At 49.2% G+C, this 21,719-nt stretch overlaps 1 protein-coding gene across 2 annotated transcripts; it reads right to left on the bottom strand.

Moving 5' to 3' along the window:
* Positions 1–968: 968 nt before the first annotated feature.
* On the bottom strand, positions 969–20,548 carry ZNF668 (zinc finger protein 668). Of its 2 annotated transcripts, XM_060173104.1 has the most exons (4): positions 9,910–10,695; positions 8,820–8,878; positions 7,619–8,286; positions 969–5,625 (listed from the first exon to the last, which is right to left on the bottom strand). In XM_060173104.1, exons 1-4 carry the CDS (start codon positions 9,920–9,922, stop codon positions 4,425–4,427), a joined length of 1,941 nt encoding a protein of 646 aa, XP_060029087.1. In that variant the 5' UTR covers positions 9,923–10,695; the 3' UTR covers positions 969–4,424. The 2 variants fall into 2 exon arrangements, with proteins under 2 accessions (XP_060029087.1, XP_060029088.1); XM_060173105.1 differs by lacking the exons at positions 8,820–8,878; positions 9,910–10,695 and adding an exon at positions 20,460–20,548.
* Positions 20,549–21,719: the final 1,171 nt, after the last annotated feature.

A 21,719-nucleotide genomic window follows, 5' to 3' on the forward strand; every position in this document is an offset into this window, starting at 1 on the left:
AAGGCTTAGATCATTAAAACAAAAATCACCAAGGTTTTGGTCACTAATACATAAATCACCAAGGCTTTAATTATTAATACAAAAATCACCAAGTAAGAACAGTACAAGTAGGGAACACCTCCTGCTTTGTGGAACATTAACATCCCAGGGCACTTTGCACCCTAGAGATCACATCAGTTTTTTTTTTTTTAAATTAAAAAAATTTTTTTTAATGTTTATTTATTCCCTTTTGTTGCCCTTGTTGTTGTTGGATAGGACAGAGAGAAATAGAGAGAGGAGGGGAAGACTGAGGGGGAGAGAAAGACAGACACCTGCAGACCTGCTTCACCGCCTGTGAAGCAATTCCTCTGCAGGTGGGGAGCCAGGGGCTCGAACCAGGATCCTTGAGCCTGTCCTTGCACTTTATGCCACATGCGCTTAACCCACTGCGCTACCGGACCACCCAACTCCCTCACAACAGATTTTTATGCCTCAGGGACCTGAGGTCCCAGGTTTAATTTTTAGCACAAGTCAAATCAGTGCTCTGGCAGAGAGTTAATTTACTAATCACCAAAGAGCACTGAAAACTCTCAGCTAACCTCAGACTTAGTGAAGTTTTGAAAGTTTCCTCTCAGATCAGGATGTCTATTCCTGAGATTTGCACTGACAAAGAGGCAATGCTTAAAGAGGCAATTGACGGTAGGGGAAGATAGCATAGCGATATGCAAACAACTCTCATGCCTGAGGCTACAAGGTCCCAGGTTCAATCCCCCGCACCACCAGAGCTGAGCAGTGCTCTGGTATAAAAAATAATAATAAAAGAATTTTTAAAAAAGAGGCAATTGAGATAAATGACTCTTCAAAATGGCCAGTTAGGCAAGGAAAAAAAAAGTATATTTACAAATGACGTGACTCTTGTATATAGAGAATCCTTTGGAATCCACACATCAATAAATAAATGTCAGACCCAATAAACCAGTTCAGCAGAATACAAGAATAATGTACAAAATTTATTGTTCCATATCACTAGTAATGACCAGCCCCCCCTCCCCCTGCCAAAATGAAACAAAGAAAACTTCCATTTGTGAAAGCAACAAAAAGGAATAAAGTACTTAAATATAAACAGAACAAAGAGCGTGATACTTATACACTGAAAATATGAAACAATGTTGAAAGAAATTTTAAAAATCTAAATAAATAACATTTTTAAATATTCCATTGATGGGTCAGAACATTGTTAAGACAAACAGCCCCCAAATTGATCCACAGACTCAAGACAAGCTCTATCAAAATGCCAGCTCACTTCTCTCCCTCTTTTTTTTTTTGGCATCTAATGATAAAATTTATATGGAAATGTAATGGACCTAGAAAAACGAAACTAATTTTGAAGTAGAAAAACAACTTGGCAAACCCACAGGTCTTGATTTTCAAATTCACATCCAAACCTTTAGTAACTAAGATGTCACAGTTTTTTGTCAATAATAATAATAATAATAATAATAATAATAATAATGCCACTGGGAACAGAGTGGAGTCATGCAGGTACCAAGCACTCTGGTGGGAGTATTTTCAACAAGGATGTGAAGATAATGGAGAAAGAATAGTCTTTTTAGCCTGGGGAGATAGCATAGTGGTTATAGAAAAAGACTTTCATGCCTGAGGCTCTGATATTTTAGGTTCAATCCCAGCACCACTATAAACAAAAACTGAGCAGGACTCAGATTAAAAAAAAAAAAAAGTCATGGTCCGGGAGGTGGCACAGTGGATAAAGGACTGGACTCTCAAGCATGAGGTCTTGAGTTTGATCCCCAGCAGCACATGTACCAGACTGATGTCTGGCTCCCTCACTCTCTCTCCCCCTCCTCCTATCCCTCTCATTAATAAATAAATAAAATATTTTTTAAAAGATTTTCGACAATGGTGCTGGGACAATTGGACACCGACAAGCACATAACTGAAATTCCACCCCTACCTGGAAACCATCTCTAAGAAGTCAAAACAGATCAAAGACCCAAATGAAAGAGCTAGGAACTAGAAATGTTTTACAACTGTAAAAATGAAAGCTTTTCTAGACTTTCAACTTGTTTACAAACTTCATAAATATCTATAAAGCTCTTAGGTGAAAGCACAGACATCTTCATGACTTTGGGCTAGGAAATGTTCTCTTGAGTTGTGGCTCTCCGAACTACAGCAAGAAAACAGAAAATTCGATTTCATTAAAAATTAAAACTCAGGGCTGGAGAAAGAACAGTTCTGCAATAAGATTTTCATGCCTGAAGCTCCCAAGTCCAGATTTCATCCCCTGAAGCCAAAAACTGAGCAGTGCTCTGAATAAAATAAATAAATAAATGATAATAATAAAGTAAGTAAGTACTTTTGTGCCTTAAGAGCTACAAAAAAAAAAAGTAAGACAAGTGCTTGAAGACAGGTCACCTGGTCAGGCACACACCTTGCCACGTGCACAACTTGGGCTTGAGTCCCAGCACCATAGTGAAGTGCCGCAGCTCTGGGAGAAGCTCTGGTGCTGTGGTGTCTCTATTTCCCTATCTGAAGTCAGAAGAATAAAACAGCTGGCCCAGGAATGATGAAATCACATGTGTGTGAGATCCCAGCAATGCAGGGGAAAAAAAAAAAAAGCAATAAATGAAGACTGACCGAGAAAAGTACAGTGGTGGTGAGTAGGACTTACTTGCAGGAAGGCAGTCCCAGGTTTGGTTTCTTACACCACCAACAGCCAGAGCTGAGCAGTGCTCCAGTAGGGGAAAAAGAAAAAGGGAAGAAAGATAACACATAACAGGAGAGAAGTTTTACAAGTTTCAAAACCGAACAAGCAAATAAACAGAAAAACCGGGTAAAGAGCTTGAATAGATATTTTTGACCACAGATGACCTAGAAGTGGCCAGCGAGCACATGATAAAGATACTTAGCCTTACCGGCCAGCAGGAAAACACAAAACAAAACCACAACTTCACACCCACTGGGATGTCTATAACGAGAGAGATGACTATTGGTAAACGGGCAGAGACAATGGACCATGAATTCCCTGTTGACGGAGAAGATGCTCCAACTGCTTTGGGAGATCATTTAGCACTTCCTGACACAGTTCAGTAGGTAATGGCCGTGGGACCTGGCAATTACACTCCTTGATTTATATACAAGCAAACCAAGACAAACAAATACATATGCAAAAACTTGTGCACTGAATATTCATAGCACTGTTCACAACAAAAGTCAGAAACTGAAATCACAGCCCATTAGCCGGTGAGGGGATGAACAAGATGTAATAGTACCCAGTCAGAGGAATATTAGTTGACACTGAAAGGGAATCAAGTCTTGAGGTGAGTAACCACATGACTAGACCTCCAGGACAGCTATGCTAAAGCAGTCATTTACAAAAGATCACATAGGCAGAGGGTAGGTAGCATAATGGTTATGCAAAGAGACTCTCATGCCTGAGGCTCCAAAGTCCCAGGTTCCATACCTCGTACCACCATAAACCAGAGCTAAGCAGTGCTCTGGTTTAAAAAAAAAAATGAATTTCAAAAGATCACATGTATGATTCTATTTATATAAAATGTGCTAAGTAGGCAAATTCAGAGGCATCAACCGAGTCAGCAGGGCAGCAATAGGGAGTGCTAGCTAACGGAGACGGGGTTTCTGTAGAACTGAATGCTTCAAATTTCATTGCATGGGAGAGGAATTGTATTTTAATACAGTTGTGGGGGGGAACCCAGTTCATTTGAATCTTTAAGGAAAAGGATTTAGCTATCTCTTATCAGGAAAGACATAAAGTCTTCATACAGGTTTGGCATGGTCCTTTTGAGGTTTATTTCTTTGTAATTTCAGGTCACTGTTGCTATTATAAATGGAATCCTTGCTTCTCCATTGCAAGAATATTTTTAAATTTGCCACAGGAGTATATAACACACTAATTTTGGACCCCAATATATTCTCTGTGAAAGGCTACAACTACTCAGTAAGCGGTTTCCAGAGTCAAATAAGTATGGGCTACACCACGCTCAAGTGACTTGTCCACTTCAGGAATTCTTGATGATTTTTATATAACTCTTTTGATCACCAAGAAAGTCCAAGAAGAGTTCTAAGAATTAGGGGACTCTTTGTCACAAGACCAGCTGAAACATACTTTGGAAAACAATGTACCCAAAGGCCATCTAGTTTATGAGTTGCCAATCCAGGGGGTCTCCATTAATCCATATCTCATGTCCCAGCTTCCACTCCTGGTACCCCCAAGTAGATCACAGCTTAATGAGTGCTGCTTGGAGGAGGCCCAGTTCTCTCCAGCTCTTTGAAGGGCAAGGTGAGCTAGTTGGGGGCAGGCATGGGGAGGGGCAGAGATCTGATTGAGCTGGGGCAAAAGGAGATTTGTGGTTTTGGGGTGCATCCTGCGGGCTATGAGCCCCTGGGAGCACTGCGGGGGCCTGGCTTCAAGCAGGCCCCTCTTCAGGCATTCCTAGCAGAGCCACCATGGAGGGCGCAACAGCCACAGGGTGCGTGCGCTCGTGTTTGCGCAGGTCGCTGGCACTCAGGAAGGCCTTGGGGCAGTGCGGGCATGAGTAGGGGCGCTCGGAGCTGTGCGTGCGGCTGTGCTTGCGCAGCCCGGCCCGGTCCGAGAAGCTCTTCCCGCACTCGGTGCAGGGAAACGGCCGCAGCTCGGGGTGGGTGCGCTCGTGGCGGCGCAAGAGCGTCAGTGTGGGGAAATTCTCCTTGCACTCCCGGCACACAAACTGGGGGGGCTTCTCATCTGCCTCCTCACCCCCCACCTCACCAGAACCCCCCAAGGGGCCGCCAGGGGCCTCCCCAGCCTCAGCATCTTGGCACGGCACGTGCTCCACCGTCATGCCCACTACCTGCCACTGGGTGGCCATCACGGCGCCTGAATCCGGGGGCAGGCTGAGCAGCCCTGCTGGGGGCTCCCCCAGGCCTGCACCTGCCTCGGGGGGCACGGAGCTCTCGCCGGCCACAGCGACGGGCAGGGCCAGGCCCACGACCAGCTCCTGCTGTGGGGGGGCGCTTGCAGCCTCGCTGCTCCGGTGGGTCCGCTCGTGCTTCCTCAGGCTGGAGGAGACCACGAAGGACTTCCCGCAGGCGCCGCAGTGGAAGGGGCGCTCGCCCGAGTGCACGCGGCTGTGTTTGGTGAGGCTGGCCCGCTCGGCGAAGGCGCGCCCGCACTCCTCGCAGCGGAAGGGCCGCTGGCCCGAGTGCACCAGCGCGTGGCGCTTGAGGTCCCAGGACGCCACGAACGTCTTGTCGCACTGCGGGCACTTGAAGGGCCGGTCGCCCGTGTGCACCCGCCGGTGCATGGCCAGGTCGGCCGGCTGCCGGAAGTCCTTGCCGCACTTCTCGCAGCGGTAGGGCTTCACGCCCTCGTGGGCCCGCTGGTGGCGCCGGAAGCTCGAGGGGTCGGAGAACATGCGGCCGCAGCGCGGGCACAGGAAGGGCTTCTCGCCCGAGTGCGTGCGCTCGTGGCTCTGGTAGGAGCTGAGCTGCGTGAAGCCCTTGCCGCAAGCCGGGCAGCGGTAGGGCTTCTGTGCGGCGTGGATGCGCTGGTGGCATGTGAGCGAGGAGGAGCGGGAGAAGCTCTTCCCGCACTCTGAGCAGAGGAAAGGGCGCTCGCCGGTGTGAGACCTGCAGGGGAGTGCAAGGGCCGCATGAAAAGGGCATGAAAAGGGCACTCAGGATGGGAGTGGGAGGTGGGGGGAGGGCCACGCTGTCATTTAGGGCTCATCACCTCCTAGGGAGCCTCAGTCTAGGCCTTGAAGAACCTCAGGGCTCTCCCTGGGGACAAAATCCTTTAGGCCAAAGGGCCAGGTGGTGGTCCACCTGGTAGAACACACACAGTACAAATGCTCAAGCACTGGCTTCCGGCTTCTGCTCATCTCCCCCCCCCCCAGAAGAAAGCTTCCCCAGAGTGAAGCACTGCTGCAGGTGTCTCACTTTGTCGCTGCTTTCCCTCTCTATTCTTTCTCTTTTTTAAAAAGAATGTATTTATTTACTAATGAGAAGGATAGGAAGAGAGAGATAAAGACCCAGATAACACTCCGGTATATATGCTGCTGAGGCCTGAACTCAGGACGGCATGCTTGAGAGTCCAACGCTTTATCCACTGCACCATGTTCCAGACCACTCCTTCTCCATTTCTGTTTCTACCCAATAAACGAAGAAATGAAGAAAAAAGAAAACTTCAGGCCAAGTGGTCCAGAAGGTGGTATAATGGATAACACACTGAACTCTAAACCACTACGGGGGTCGGGTAGTGGTGCACCGCATGCCGACATAGTATGAACCGCAAGGACCTGTACAAAGATCTCCGTTTGAGCCACCGGCTCACCACCTGTAGGGGGGGTCACCTCACAAGCGGTAAAGCAGGTCTGCAGGTATCTATTGTTCTCTCTGCTCTATCTTCCCCTCCCTTCTCAAAGAAAAATTGAAAAAATGGCCACAGAAGCACTGGATTTGTAGTGCTAGCACCGAGCCCCTGCAATAAAAAACAAAAAACACAAGATAGTGAGTTCAATCTCTGGCAACACATGTACTACAGTGATGCTCTGACTCTTTCTCTCTACTGCTCTTAATAGAAAAGGTATCTTGATGGCAGGGATGGGGGGGTAGGTAGCATAATGGTTATGCAAACGGACCCTCATGTCTGAGGCTCCAAAGTCCCAGGTTCAATCCCCCATACCACCATAAATCAGAGCTGAGCAGTGCTCTGGTAAAAATAAAGAAAAAAAAAAAAGAAGAAAGCTCCAGAGGAGACAAAATAAAACTCACCATCTCCTGGAAAAAGACAAAAAAAAAAAAAAGGTATCCTGGGGCTGGGTGATGGCACACCTGGTTGAGCACACATGTTACAATGCACAAGGATCTGGGTTCAATCCCCAACCCCCATCTGCAGGGGGAAAGCTTTGCAAGAGCTGCAGGTCTCTCTCCCTGTATATCATCCCTTTCTGTCTCTATCCAGTAAATGAAGATAAAAAATTTTTAATTATATAATAAAATTAAAAAATACACATATACATAGTCTCCAGAGTTATTGCTAGGGCTCGGTGCCTGCACTACGAATCCACTACTTCTGAAGGCCATTTTTTCCCTTTTGTTGCCCTTGCTTATCGTTACTGTTGGACAGGACAGAGAGAAATGGTAGAGAGGAGGGGAAGACAGAGAGGTGAGAGAAAGATAGACACCTGCAGACCTGATTTACTGCCTGTGAAGCGAACCCTCTGCAGGTGGGGAGCTGGGGGCTCGAACCGCGATCCTTCCGCTGGTCCTTGCGCATACACTTAACCTGCTGCGGTACCAGCAGGTACCAGCCAAGGTATATTTTTAACCAGAGCACTGCTCAGCTCTGGCTTATGGTGGTGCGGGAGACTGAACCTGGGCTTTAGAGCCTCAGGCATGAGGGTCTCTGTGCATAAGCATTATGCTATCTACCCCAGTCTGAAAGCTATCTTTCAGGCAGAGGGTCCACAGAAGAAACCTCTGTACCCAAGACCCAGCCCCATGCACACCTCAAGGTCCCCAGCAGGTACAACCTGAAGCCCTGACCCCCATATCACCTCATGGCTCTTTGAGCCACACCCAGGGCCCCAGTGGCCGGCTCTCCACTTGGACCCGCCCCCACCTTTCATGGTTGCGCAGGTCCTTGAGCTCCGCATAGGCCTTCCCGCAGCGCTCGCAGGAGTAGGGCCGCAGGCCGGCGTGCGTGCGCCGGTGCTTGCGGAACACCGACGGGTCGGCGAAGCTCTTGCCGCAGTCCGCGCAGGCGTAGGGCCGCTCGCCCGTGTGGCCGCGCTGGTGGATCTTGAGCTTGGAGAGCGCGCCGTAGGCCTTGGGGCAGTGCGTGCAGCGGAAGGGCAGCTCGCCGGCGTGCGAGGCCAGGTGCACACGCAGGCACACGGGCTGCATGAAGCGGCGGCCGCACTCAGGGCACGGGAAGGGCTTTTCCCCCGTGTGGCTGCGCCCGTGGCTGCGCAGCTCGGGGGCGGTCTTGTAGGACTTGGGGCACAGCGGGCAGGCGAAGGGCCGAGGCTTGGCCGCTGTCCCTGACCCTTTGTCCCCGCTTGCTTCCTCCGCCCCAGGCTCTGTCTCAGGCTTCGGGGTCCCCTCGGCTGCCTGCTCCGCACCGTCTGCGGGCGCGTGTGTGGCGGCGTGCCGCGCTGCCCGGGGCGCGTTGGGAAATGTCTTGGTGCAAGACAGGCACTTGTAGCGGCGGCCCGCGCGCTTGTAGCCGAGGGCTGGGGGCTTGGCCTCTGCAGACTCTACCTCCATGGTGTCGCTGGCGGGACTGAGCTGCAGGAGAAGCAAATTTAGATTAAAGTTGCATCCTCCTGACGTGCTCCAAGGCCTATATCCTCACTCGGAGCCCTCAAAGGAGGCAGGCTTATGTTATTTGCATTTCCAGTCCAGGATACAGCTTCTTTCTTTCCTTCCTTCCTCCCTCCCTCCCTCCATCAGTCCCTTCCTTCCTTCCTGGTTCCCCTCCTACCTTTCCTGGTTCTAACACTCTGCACTTCATTTCTTTTCTGGTTAAGATTAAGAGAGGACCCTGGAGTCATCAAAATGTCCAACAGGGCCCTGGAAAACAACTTATTGCTAAAACATAGGACTTGCATGCTTGAGACCCTAAGTTTGAAGCCCTGGCCTTGGTCAGTGTCAATAAACGGTGGTTTTTGTTTTGCTCTTTTGAGGCAGGCCTCACTGATGAGCAATTTCACAGCTCCTGAGTCCCTTTTTCATTCGGACAGAGAGCTATTATTCTGACCACCTTTAAAGATTTTTATAAGAGAAACCATAGGACTGATCGGGGCCAGGTGATGACACACCTGGTTGAGGATATATGTTATCACGTGCAAAGACCTAGGTTCAAGCTCCTGGTCCCCACCTGCAGGATAAAAAAATAACGTCACTAGTGGTAAAGCAGTGCTGTTGTTTTTTATTTTTTATTGTTGTTGCAGTTATTATTGTTGTTACTGATGTTGTTGTTAGATAGGACAGACAGAAATGGAGAGAGGAGGGGAAGACAGAGGGGGAGAGAAAGATAGATACCTGCAGACCTGCTTCACCGCCCCTGCAGGTAGGGAGCCAGGGGCTCAAAGCGGGATCCTTAAGCTGGTCCTTGCGCTTTACGCCACGTGCGCTTAAGCCACTGTGCTACCGCCCGAATCCCTAATGGCATTATCTTATAGGCTCAATCAGTCAATCTTGGGTTTGCAAGACAGCTCATTTAGATAGTGTGCTTGCTTTGTCATGCACATGACCCAAGTTTGAGCCTAGTCCCCATTGCAGTGATGGAAGCTTTAGTGCTGTGGTGTCTGTCTGTTTTTTTCTCTCTCTCTTTTCTTTTTTAATGGATAGAGACAGAGAAGTTAAGAGGGGAGGTGGAGATAGAGAAGGAGAGAGACAGAGAGACACCTGCAGCCCTCCTTCACCACTTGTGAAGCATTCCCCCTGCGGGTGGGGACCGGGGGCTTGAACCTGGGTCCTTGTGCACTGTGATGTGTGTGCTTAACCAGGTGCACCACTGTCTGTCCCCATTTTCTTACTGGATAAATACAGAGAGAAATTGAGAGGGGACGGAGGGCTAGAGAGGGAGAGAGACAGAGAGACACCTATAGCCCCACTTCACTCATGAATCTTTCCCCTTGCAGGTGGGACCAGGGGCTTGAACCTGCGTCCTGCACACTGTAGTGTGTGAGCTTAACCAGGTGCTCCACCACCTGGCCCTGTGTTTTTGTCTCCTTTCAGCTCTGGTGTACGGTAGTTCAGGGGATTGAACCTGGGACCTTTGGTGCCTCAGGGACATGAAAGGCTTTTTGCGTAATCATTATGCTATCTCCCCAGCCCTGGATCGAATACTTTATCTATTGTACCACCTCCTGGGCTGCTCTTTCTCTCTTTTTCTGCCAGTATTACCTTTGGGGCTCATTGCACAGTGAATCCATCATTCCTGGCAGTCATTTCTTCTTTTTCTTTTTCTTTCCTTAATAGATAGGACAGAGAAATCAAGAGAGGAAAAGATAGAAAGTGAGGCAGAGGGGCCGGGTGGTGGCGCACCTGGCTGAGCGCACACGTTACAATGTGCAAGGACCAGGGTTCAAGCCCCCAGTCCCCACCTGCAGGGGGAAAGCTTTGCAAGTGGTGAAGTGGGGCTGCAGGTGTCTCTCTGTCTCACTCCCTTTCTCTCTCCCCCTTCCTTCTTGAATTCTGGTTGTCTCTAGCCAATAAATAAATAAAATAAAAAAAAAAAAAAGAAAGAAAGTGAGGAAGATAAACACCTGCAGATCTGCTTCACCACTCATGCAGCTTCCCACCTGCAGGGGGAAGCAGGGGTTTGAACCCAGGTGCCAGGAGGGAGGTCCAGGCAAAGCAGACAACATGCAAGACTGAGACATGATCTGGCCTGAAGGTGTCTAGGTGCCAAGGGGGAGGTGGGGGAAGTCCTGGGTCGTCTGTGGCGACTCTTGTCTACAGGGACAGGTCCCTGGCTTATATAATTGTCTCTCCTCTCTGGCCAGTTGGCTTCTAAGGCAGCAGGTGGTGACACAGAACTCTGGCCACGCACAGCTGTGAGAGACGCCACCCAACACAGGAATCCTGGTCCACCCTCTGGAGCGGCTGTACTCCAAATCTCATAGCTCCCTGGTGATGACCAACAGTTACTGTGAAGGCATGACTAACAGTTAGAGATTGTGTGTGTGTGTGTGTGTGTGTGTGTGTGTGTGTGTGTGTGTGTGTGTGTGTTTTGAGAGAGCAGAGCACCACCTTGCTGAGCATCAAATCTAGGACCTCCCACACGCTAAGCTACCTCCCCAGCTCCCATGCTCACAGGTTAGAAATCTCTTTTAGAGTCACAATCAGTGTATCTACTCCTGGTTGGTCTCCAAGGACATTGGCTCAAGCTGGGGCCCTCTCATTTCTCAGTTCAATGCCCAGACACCCTCCCTGCCAGCTGCCTGTGGATTCTGGCTGTCAGCAAATAGGATTAATGGCGACCTTAGTCTTAACACCAGCTCATCCTCCCTGGAGGATGAAGGGAAGAGGATTATGACCGATCCACTTAAAGCTCGCTCAGAAGTAGCTGTTGGGAGCAGCTGGGGTGGGGAGAAGGCTATTGATATCCAGAGGGGAGGGGCACCAGGTGGAAAATGAGGCTAAGGAAGTAGGAGGCCTGGGTTTCAGGATGCCTTTTGTGGCCTGTTTCCTCACGGGTATAGCTCAGGGTTTTGATGATTTCTGACTTATGATGCTGGGAGGAAACAGCAGCCCCCCAGGGCGAGCTGGTAAGGGCTGCACTTAGCCAGGTGCACCATCACCCGACCCTACCAGATTTTTTTTCATTTTTTATAAAGATTGTATTTATTTATTTATTAATGAGAAAGATAGGAGGAGAGAGAGAAAGAACCAGACATCACTCTGGCATATGTACTGCGGGGATTGAACTCAAGACCTCATGCTTGACAGTCTAGTGCCTTAGCCACTGTGCCACCTCCCGGACCACTTTTTTTTTTTCCTCCTCCAGGGTTATTGCTGGGCTCGGTGCCTGCACCATGAATCCACCGCTCCTGGAGGCCATTTTTTCCCCCCTTTTGTTGCCCTTGTTGTAGCTTCGTTGTGGTTATTATTATTGCCCTTGTTGACGCAATTCGTTGTTGGATAGGACAGAGAGAAATGGAGAGAGGAGGGGAAGACAGAGAGGGGGAGAGAAAGATAGACACCTGCAGACCTGCTTCACCGCCTGTGAAGCGACTCCCCTGCAGGTGGGGAGCCGGGGGCTCGAACCGGGATCTTTACGCCAGTCCCTGCGCTTTGCGCCACATGCGCTTAACCTACTGCGCCACCGCCCGACCCCCTTTTTTTTTCATTTTTAATGTTTCTAAAGATATCCTTGAGGGCTAGGCAGTAGCACACGGTTTAAGTACACATAGTACTAAGTGCAAGGATATGTGCAAGGATACTGGTTCAAGCCTCCCCTCCCTACCTGCAGGGGGGTTACTTCACAAGCGGCGAAGTAGGTCTACAGGTGTCCATCTTTCTCCCTCCCCTCTCAATTTCTTTGTTCTATTGAATGAAAGGGGAAAAAAAAAAAGGCCACCAGGAATAGTGGATTCATAGTGTCATAGTGCCAGCAACTAGCCCCAGTGATAACCTTGTTGGCAAAAAAAAAAAAAAAAAGATTTTAAAAGGGGCTCGGTGGTGCACCTGGTTGAACGAACATTTTATAATGTGAAAGGACTGGAGTTCAAGCCCCCAGTCCCCACCTACAAGGGGAAAGCTTTGTGAGTGGTGAAGCAGTGTTGCAGGTATAGATATCTCTGTCTGTCTTTCTCTTCCCCTCCTTTTTTTTTTTTTTTTTTAAATCAGAGCACTGCTCAGCTTTGATTTAGGGTGGTGCGAGGGATTGAACAAGGGACTTTGGAGCCCCAGGCATGAAAACCTTTTGCATAACCATTATGCTATCTATCCCTGCACTCTTTCTCCCTATCACCCCCTTCCTTCTCTATTTCTGGCTGTCTCTATCCAATAAATAAATAAAGATAAAAAATAAAAATAGGGAGTCAGTGCAGCGGGTTAAGTGCAGGTGGCTCAAAGTGCAAGGTCCAGTATAAGGATTCTGGTTCGAGCCCCCGGCTCCCCACCCGAAGGGGAGTTGCTTCACAGGGGGTGAAGCAGGTCTGTGGGTGTCTATCTTCCCCGCCTCTCTCCATTTCTCTCTGTCCTATCCAACAACGACGACATCAATAACAATAATAACTACAACACTAAAAATTAAAAATAAAATAATAATAATAAAAATATATAAGGGCCTGGCAGGCAACACAGTGGATACAATGTTAGATTCTCAAGCATGACATTCTGAAAATGATCTGATATGTTTTAGAGTAATATTCTGATTTTGTCTTCCTCATAAATTAAAAAAAAAGGGGGGGGGCAAGGGTAGATAGCATAATGGTTATGCAAACAGACTCTCAAGCCTGAGGCTTCATTAAGTCCCAGTTTCAATCCCCTGCACCACCACAAGCCAGAGTGGAACAGTGCTCTGACAATAAATAAATAAATATAATTTTTTTTTTAAAATCTAGAAATAGGGGAGTCGGGCTGTAGTACAGCGGGTTAAGCGCAGGTGGCACAAAGCACAAAGACCGGCATAAGGATCCCGGTTCAAACCCCGGCTCCCCACCTGCAGGGGAGTCGCTTCACAGGCAGTGAAGCAGGTCTGCAGGTGTCTATCTTTCTCTCCTCCTCTCTGTCTTCCCCTCCCTCTCTCCATTTCTCTCTGTCCTATCCAACAACAATAATAACTACAACAATAACACAACAAGGGCAACAAAAGGGAAAAAATAAATAAAATATAAAAAAAATCTAGAAATATATCTTCATGAGAGAGAAATAGAGAGGGACTAGCACAGCCCTCAGCTCTAGCCTATACGGTGGTGCTGAGGATTGAACCTGAGACCTCCAGCATGGCTTATACAGTGGTGCTGAGGATTGAACCTGAGACCTCCAGCATGCAAGTCTGATGATGCGCTACTACTGTGCTATCTCTCCCCATCTCTGCAATCTGACTGATAAAGCTCCTCTGTAAAAAATAATAATAATAATAATAACTATATGGGAAACTGGGGAATGTTATGCATGTAAAAACTATTGTATTTACTGTTGAATGTAAAACATTAATTCCCCAATAAAGAAATTTAAAAAAAATAACTAAAAAACAAACAAAAAAAAAAACAATAACTTAGACTCACTTGCTAGATAACAGGCAGGCCGTCTCCTAAGTTCTTTTTCCCTGTGTTAAGTCACGCCTAAGAGCAGAAAGTTCTATCATACCCTTTTCATAGACATGGGTGCCTGAGAAACACAGCATTTGTTGGTAAAGCCCACCACCTCTGAAGTCCAACTGCCTGGGCTTGAATCTGACTTCCCTTCTTTCTTACTTTTTCTTGCTTTTTTTAAAAAAAATTTCTTTTTAATATTTATTTATTTATTTTCCCTTTTGTAGCCCTTGTTTTATTGTTGTAGTTATTGTTGTTGTATAGGACAGAGAGAAATGGAGAGAGGAGGGGAAGACAGAGAGGGGGAGAGAAAGACATAGACACCTGCAGACCTGCTTCACCGCCTGTGAAGCGACTCCCCTGCAGGTGGGGAGCGGGGGGCTCGAACCAGGATCCTTAAACTGGTCCTAGTGCTTTGCGTCGAGTGCACTTAACCCGCTGCGCTATTGCCCGACCCCCTTCTTTGTCTTCTTCTTCTTCTTCTTTTTTTTTTTTTTACCAAAGCACATCATCTCTTGCTTTTGGTGGTGCATATATTGAACCTGTGACTTTGGAGCCTCAGGCATGACAGTCTGTTTGCATAACCATTATGCTATCTACACCCCCTTTTTTGCCTCCAGGGCAAATCTACTGCTCCTGGAGACTATTTTTTCCCTTTTGTTGTCCTTGTTTATTGTTGCTGTTGTTATTGCTGTCCTTGTTGGATAGGACAGAGAGAAATGGAGAGAGGAGGGGAAGACAGAGAGGGGGAGAGGAAGATAAAGCCCTGCAGACCCACTTCACTGCTTATAAGGCCACCCCCCTGCAGGTGGGGAGCCGGGGGCTCAAACTGGAATCTTTATGTCGGTCCCTGTGCTTGCGTCACCTGCGCCACTGTGCTACCACCCAGACCCCCTCTCTTTCTTTTTAAACAACTTTTATTTATTTAAACATTTTTATTTATTTATTTTTGGATACAATCAGAGAGAAATTAAGAGGGGAGGGGAAGACAGAGAGACACCTGCAGCTCTGCTTCACCACTCATGAAGCTTTTGCCTTGCATATGGGGACCAGGGGCTTGAACTCAGGTCCTTGCACACTGTAACGTGTGTACTTAACCAGGTGTGCCACTGCTTGGCCATACTTCAGTTATTTCTTGAATCCTTGCTGCAAAGATGGCATAATGGTTATGCAAAGGACTTTCATGCCTGAGACTCTGACCTCCCAGGTTCAATCCCCAGCCCTATCATAAAGCAGAGCTGAGCTAGTGTTCTGGCTTAAGGGGGGGAAATCTGTGCCTTACAACCTATTTTCTCATTTGAAAAATGAAGGTAAGAATAGACATTATCTCACAGGGCTGGGCGAGAACTGAATGAGGTCAGCATAATTACACTCACAGAGACACACACTGCTGAGTGTGCTGCCTGATTTGAATATTTTATTTATTAGTCAGAGAGAGAGAGGGAGAGAGGCACCGCCAGGCAGTGTGTACCAGGTTAAGTGCACGTGGTAGGAAGCACAGGGACCTGTGTAAGGATCCCAGTTCAAGCCTTGGCTCCGCACCTGCAGGGAGGCGTCATTTCACAAGTGGTGAAGCAGATCTGCAGGTGTCTTTCTCTCTCCCTCTCTATCTTCACCTCCCCTCTCAATTTCTGTCAAATCCAAAAAAAAAGAGCAGTGGATTCATATAGTGTAGGCACCGAGCCTCAGCGGTAACCCTGGAGGCAAGAAAAAGGGAGAGGGAGAGAGAGTGCGGGAGAGGGAGAGGGAGAGGGAGAGGGAGAGGGAGAGGGAGAGGGAGAGGGAGAGGGAGAGGGAAAGAGAGAGAGAACCAAAGCATCACTGGCATGTGCGCTGCAGAGGGTCAAACTCATGCTTGAGAGTCCACTGTACCACCTCCAGGGCTGCCGCTGGCACCAGATCTGATACTCTCACAGCTCCCTGAGACGAATGACAAACCAAGGGCCCACAGTCCATCAGCTGCAAGGGACCTGAATCCAGGTGCTCAGCTTGTCCAGAGAGGCTGGGCTCTTGCTCAGTTTGCTGAGTCCTGCCAGACTCTTGTGATTCTAGTTCAAATCATGCTTTGACCACTGATCACCCACAGTACAATTTCTGTTTCCCTCTCAGAGGGCAGGGTCTGTGCGTTCTGCCTTCTGAAGCTCAGTCTTCTGAGGTGTGAAAGCAGAAAGGGGGGGGGTGACTCACTCCTAAGACACTTCCCTGAAGAAAGAGCAAGGCAGGGCAGGTTGGGCCCAGCAGAGCCAAGCTCCATTAAAGTGGAGGGCCTGCAACCTGGAAGGTGGGGCAGCAGCTGGAGCCTGGGCTTGGAAGCCTGAGGTTCCAAGTTCGAGTCCTAGCACTGCCTATGCCAGAGTGATGCTCCCCCCAAAATGGGTGAGTCATGAAGGCAGGAAGTTCCAGTGATAACCCTGGTGGGGGGAGATAAAAAAGGGAGGAGGGACAAGTAGTGGCATACCAGGTTGAACACATGTTACATGCACATGGACCCAGATTCAAGCCCCTGGTCCCCACCTGTAGGGGAGAAGCTTCATAAATGGTTAAGCAATGTTGTCAATGTCTCTCTTCTAGAATATTTTTATGTATTTATTTATTATTGGCTAGAGACAGGCAGAAATTGAGAAGGAAGGGGGTGATAGAGAGGGAGAGAGAGAAGGGGGTGATAGAGAGGGAGAGAGACAGACAGACACCTGAAGCCCTGCTTCACTACTTGTAAAGCAGTGAAGCTTCCCCCCTGCCAGTGGGGACCAGGGACTTGAATCTGGGTCCTTGTGCATTGTAATGTGTGCATTTAACTAACTGTGTCACTGCCGCCCCCCCCCCATCTCTCCCTCCCCTTTCCATTTCCCTCTGTCTCTATGAAGCAAAAGGACCCACACAAGGATTCTGGCTTGAGCTTCTGGTTTCCCACCCGCAGGGGGGTCGCCTCACAAGCAATGAAGCAGTTCTGGAGGTGTTTATCTTTCCCTCCCTCCTCAATTCTCTTTGTCCTATATAATAAAATGAAAGAAAAAAAAAAGGTGGAGGGCTGCCAGGAGCAGTCATGCTGGCAAGTGAGCCCCAGAAAAAACCTTGATGGTAATAAAAAAAAGAAAAGAAAGAAAGAAAGAAAAGAGAAATCCACTATTCACTCTTCACTTGACTGCTTGAAGAGGAATCTTCCACCCACCAGTACCTACAACCATGCCTCTCAAGGTCAGGTCTAAGAACCACCTGCATAAGAATCACCAGTCAGGGAATGTGGAGGAGGACTCAGACATCTGTACTTCAAACACACTCCAAGCCGCTACAACCAACACTCAGTGCTTAAGACTCAGCCGTTGCTTTTTTCAACTTTAGGTCTTTAAATTTACAAGCTTCTATGAGAGAGGCATTTTCACTACATCTCTTCTCCACAGATGCAAGTTAAGGTCCCAATAAAGGAAAAACTGGCCCAAGGACACACAGCAAGTCAAGGAGCCAAGCACTGCTCAGTTCTGGCTTATGATGGTGTTGGGGATTGAACCTGGGACCTATGGTGCTTCAGACATGAAAGGCTTTTTGCAGAATCAGTATGCTATCTCCTCAGGCCCCCATATTTTAAGGTGTTTTATTTATTTATTTATTTATTCCCTTTGGTTGTCCTTGTTGTTTTATTGTTGTATTATTATTGATGTCGTTGTTGGATATGACAGAGAGAAATGGAGAGAGGAGGGGAAGACAGAGAGGGGGAGAGAAAGAGAGACACCTGCAGACCTGCTTCACTGCTTGTGAAGCGACTCCCCTACAGATGGGGAGCCGGGGGCTCAAACTGGGATCCTTACACGGGTCCTTACGCTTTGCGCCACATGCGCTTAACCCGCTGCACTACCACCCGATGCCCCATGTTTTAAGACGTTAAAGATTTAAAATCTTATCTATTACACATGAGGCAGATGGGGGTGGGGAGAATATGCTGAGCACGCTCCAGTATATGCAGTGCCAAGGATGGAGCCAGGAACTTCAGACATGAAAGTCCAATTAAGTTATTTTCTCAGCTTTTCAGCTTTGAGAGATTAAAAACAAAACAAGCAAAAAAAAAAAAAAAGCATGCTTTATGTATTTTATTTTAATGTATTTTATTTAATGCTCAACTCTGGCTTATGGTAGTCTTGGGGATTGAACCTGGGTCCTCCGAGCCTCAGGCATGAGAGTCTATTGCAGAACCATTATGTTATCTCCCCAACCTGAGTTTTTTGTTTGTTTGCTTTTTTAATTAAAGAGATAATTCACTGGCTAGGGCATGTGCCTACCCTTGCCCCTGGCCTGGGTTCCAACTGGGAGTACCACAGTGACACTGTGGAGTTTGGGGCTGTGGTGTCTCGACCTTTCTATCTTTTTATAGGAATGAAAAAGTTGGCTGAGAGAAGTTTCACAGCTGGTGGAACAGTGCTGCAGGTGTCCCTCATCTGTGTCTCTCTCCTTCTATAAAAAAAATTAAATAAATAAATTTCTGGGGGGCGCACCTGGCTAATGCACATGCTAACTGGTCCATGCCCAAGGATCCCAGTTTAAGCGAGCCCCATCCCCACCTGCAGGGGGAAGAGTTCACAAGCAGTGAAACAGTGCTGCAGTGTCTCTCCCTCTCTATTTCCCTTCCCTCTTGATTTCTGTTTCTGCCAAGTTGTTAAAAGGGAAGGAAAAAAGCCTGTATATATATATATATATATATATATAGTGAGAGAGAGAGACCAACTGAGACCACAGCATCCGCTGGCATAGGAATAGGGTATGATGCAGCCTCACAATGCAACTGCTGTAATCTACTCCAGAGCCACACCACCCCCCCAACCCCCTCCCCAACCATGACCTGCAAATCAAGTCCCAGAGAATTTAGATATGGACACTCCACTAGTGAGGCGGAAGAGATGCCATTGTTTTTCCCTGTATGAACTTCACTCTCCCAATGTCTAATCAAGCTGTCTCAATCATGACAAGTTACTTATGCCTGAAGCTCCAACGGTCCCAGGTTCAATCCCTTGTACCACCATCAACAAGAGCTGAGCAGTGCACTGATTTAAAGATAAGTTAAGATCCCTGGCGGGAGTCGGGTGATGGCGCAGCAGGTTAAGTGCACATGGCGCAAAGCACAAGGACCACTTTAAGAATCCCAGTTCGAGCCCGGGCTCCCCACCTGCAGAGGCGTCACCTCACAAGAGGTTAAGCAGGTCTGCAGGTGTTTATCTTTCTCTCCCCCTCTGTCTTCCCCTCCTCTCTCCATTTCTCTCTGTTCTATCCAACAACAATAGTAACCACAACAATGTTAAACAAGGGCAACAAAAGGAAAAATTAAAATTTAAAAAATCCCTGGCATCTCATATGCCAGAGTGATGCGCTGGTTCTCTCTCACAGGTAAATAAATGTGGGGGGGATGGGTGGTAGTCACTCAGTTGAGTGTACATGTTAGTAACTGTAAGGACCAGGGTTCAAGCCCCTGGTCCCGACCTGCAGGGGGTAAAGCTTCAAAAGTAGTGTAGCAGTCCTGCAGGTGTCTTTCTTTCTCCTTCTCTATCTCCCCTTCCTCTTACACCTTCTCTGTGTTCAACCCCCTGTACCACCATAAACCAGAGCTGAGGAGTGCTCTGGTAAATAAATAAGTAAATAAAATCATCTCCAAGGTCTCTGAAATGGTCGATTCACTTCCTACGCCAATGTTTTCTTCCAGCTTCAATGGCAATGTCCCCGAGTGACAGCAACCTAAGCTTCAGTCACAGCCAAACTTCCCCCAATAAATGCACTTCTGGCATAAATACAAAGCCCCCTCCCCCAGCTGCTGCTCGGCAGTCCTCTCCCACGGGAAAGATCTTGCATCCTTCAAATTCCTTCTTCCCCAGTGCCCTCAGAAATAAGAACGGCAGAGATAGGTACGTGGGTGGGTGGAAATAACACCGCGGTTTACGCAATAAACTTGCATGTCTGCAGTCCCAGAGGGCCCAAGTTCAATCCCCGGCACCACCATAAGTCGGAGCAGAGCTGTGCTTTGGTGATGACAAAATATATATATATATATTTATGGATGAGGGACCCACGGGGCTCTGGGCCTCAGTTTCCCCGTCAGTAAAATGGGGCCTCTGCTGCATTCGGGGCCGGCGGGACACGGGGGCCTGAGAGCTGCGGACACGGCGCTACCCGCAGCCTCCAGCCCCGCCGGGCAGGGCCCCCGGCCTCCTCCGTCTCGGAGCCGGGCCTGGGGCCACGCCGCCCGGGAGAGCGCGGAGGGTGGAAGGGAGGAAGCAGGGCCGAATGAATGGCCGAACGGGCGGGCGCGGACAAAGGCCGGCAAGATGGCGCTCTCTAGGACCGCGCGGGCGGGCGGGGCGGCGGGCCGGGCCGGGCCGGGCCGGGAGGGGGCTCCAGGCAGTGGGCCGCGCGGCGGCCCGGACAAAAGCCCGCAATATGGCGGGCGCTAGGACCCCTGGGCCCGCCGCGCCAGGAGGCCGGCCGCGCCGCCCGAGCCCCGGCGTCCGCAGCCGCCGGCCCGCGGGGACAGCCGGCGGGTTCTAGGACCCGCTGGGCCCGGCGCCCGCCCGCGCCCTCCCGGGGCCGCGCTCCGCCCGCCCCGCCCGCTCGCGCCAGGCCGGCCCCATCCGCCCTCGGCACCCCCGGGGAAACTGAGGCCCGCGCGGGCTGCTTCCGCCCGGGACCCTGCGGCTCCGCGCTGGCCTCTCCTACCTGAGCCGACCCTGGCGGCTCGCCGGCGCCGGCGGCGGCTCCTCTCACTGACAGAGCCGGGTCACTGCAGGGAGGGGCCGGCGCTAGGACCCAGCGGGGGGCGGGGGGCGGGGGGCGGGCGGGGGCGGGGCCGCCGGGCGGAAGTGGGGGGGCCTGGCCCGCGCACCCCCAGGCCGAGATAGCAATGGAGCATCTAGCCGGGGCTGCAGGGGGGGCTCCAATGGAGGACGCGGGTTGACCGCATACGCCGGCAGTTGGCAAGCTGTCACCCGCGGGGCCCCTTGAAGAAGCGGGGGACCGGGAGGGAAAGAGGGGCCCCAAGGGAGATTTGACAACCTTGTCGCCGGAAAGAAAGTTTGGTGATTAAGGAAAGCTAGTGACATTCTTTTCTAGGTGGGGAAAAAAAAAATCAGTTCTGTGGTCCGGGAGGTGGTGCAGTGGATAAAGCACTGGACTCGTAAGCATGAGGTCCTGAGTTCAATCCCCAGCAGCACATGTACCAGAGTGGCGTCTGGTTCTTTCTCTCTCTTCTATCTTTCTCATTAATAAATAAATAAATAAAACCTTTTAAAAAATCAGTTCTTTTGCCTCTGGAGAATTAGGGGGTGGAGTGTGCCAATTTATAGGTGGAATATTCTCTGGGTATGTGGAGGAGGGGCGGTAGGGACCAGGGTCTTGAACCCGGGTCTTTGCGCACTGCAATGCATGCGATAAACTGGCCCCCATTTTTTTGACACCAGAGTTATTGGGGGGGGGGCTTGGTGCCTATAGACCTCCACTGTTCCCGGTGGGATTTATTTACTTACTGAAGATTTATGTATTTAAATGAATCAAGAGAACCAGGGCCATCACTCTGGCACAGCAATGCCAGGATCAAACTCAGAATTCCATACTTGAGAATCCAGTGCTTTTTAATATATATATATATATATATATAAAATATTTATTTTATTTATTTATTTTATTTTTTCCCTTTTGTTGCCCTTGTTGCTTTTATTGTTGTAGTTATTATTGTTGTTGTTGTTGGATAGGACAGAGAGAAATGGAGAGAGGGAGGGGAAGACAGAGAGGAGGAGAGAAAGATAGACACCTGCAGACCTGCTTCACCGCCTGTGAAGCGACTTCCCTGCAGGTGGGGAGCCGGGGTTCGAACTGGGATCCTTATGCCGGTCCTTGTGCTTTGCGCCACCTGCGCTTAACCCGCTGTACTACAGCCCGACTCCCTAATATATATATTTTATAAGGGCCAGGCGGCTGTGC

The sequence above is a fragment of the Erinaceus europaeus genome, chromosome 15, assembly GCF_950295315.1.
Source record: "Erinaceus europaeus chromosome 15, mEriEur2.1, whole genome shotgun sequence".
NCBI lineage: Eukaryota > Metazoa > Chordata > Mammalia > Eulipotyphla > Erinaceidae > Erinaceus > Erinaceus europaeus.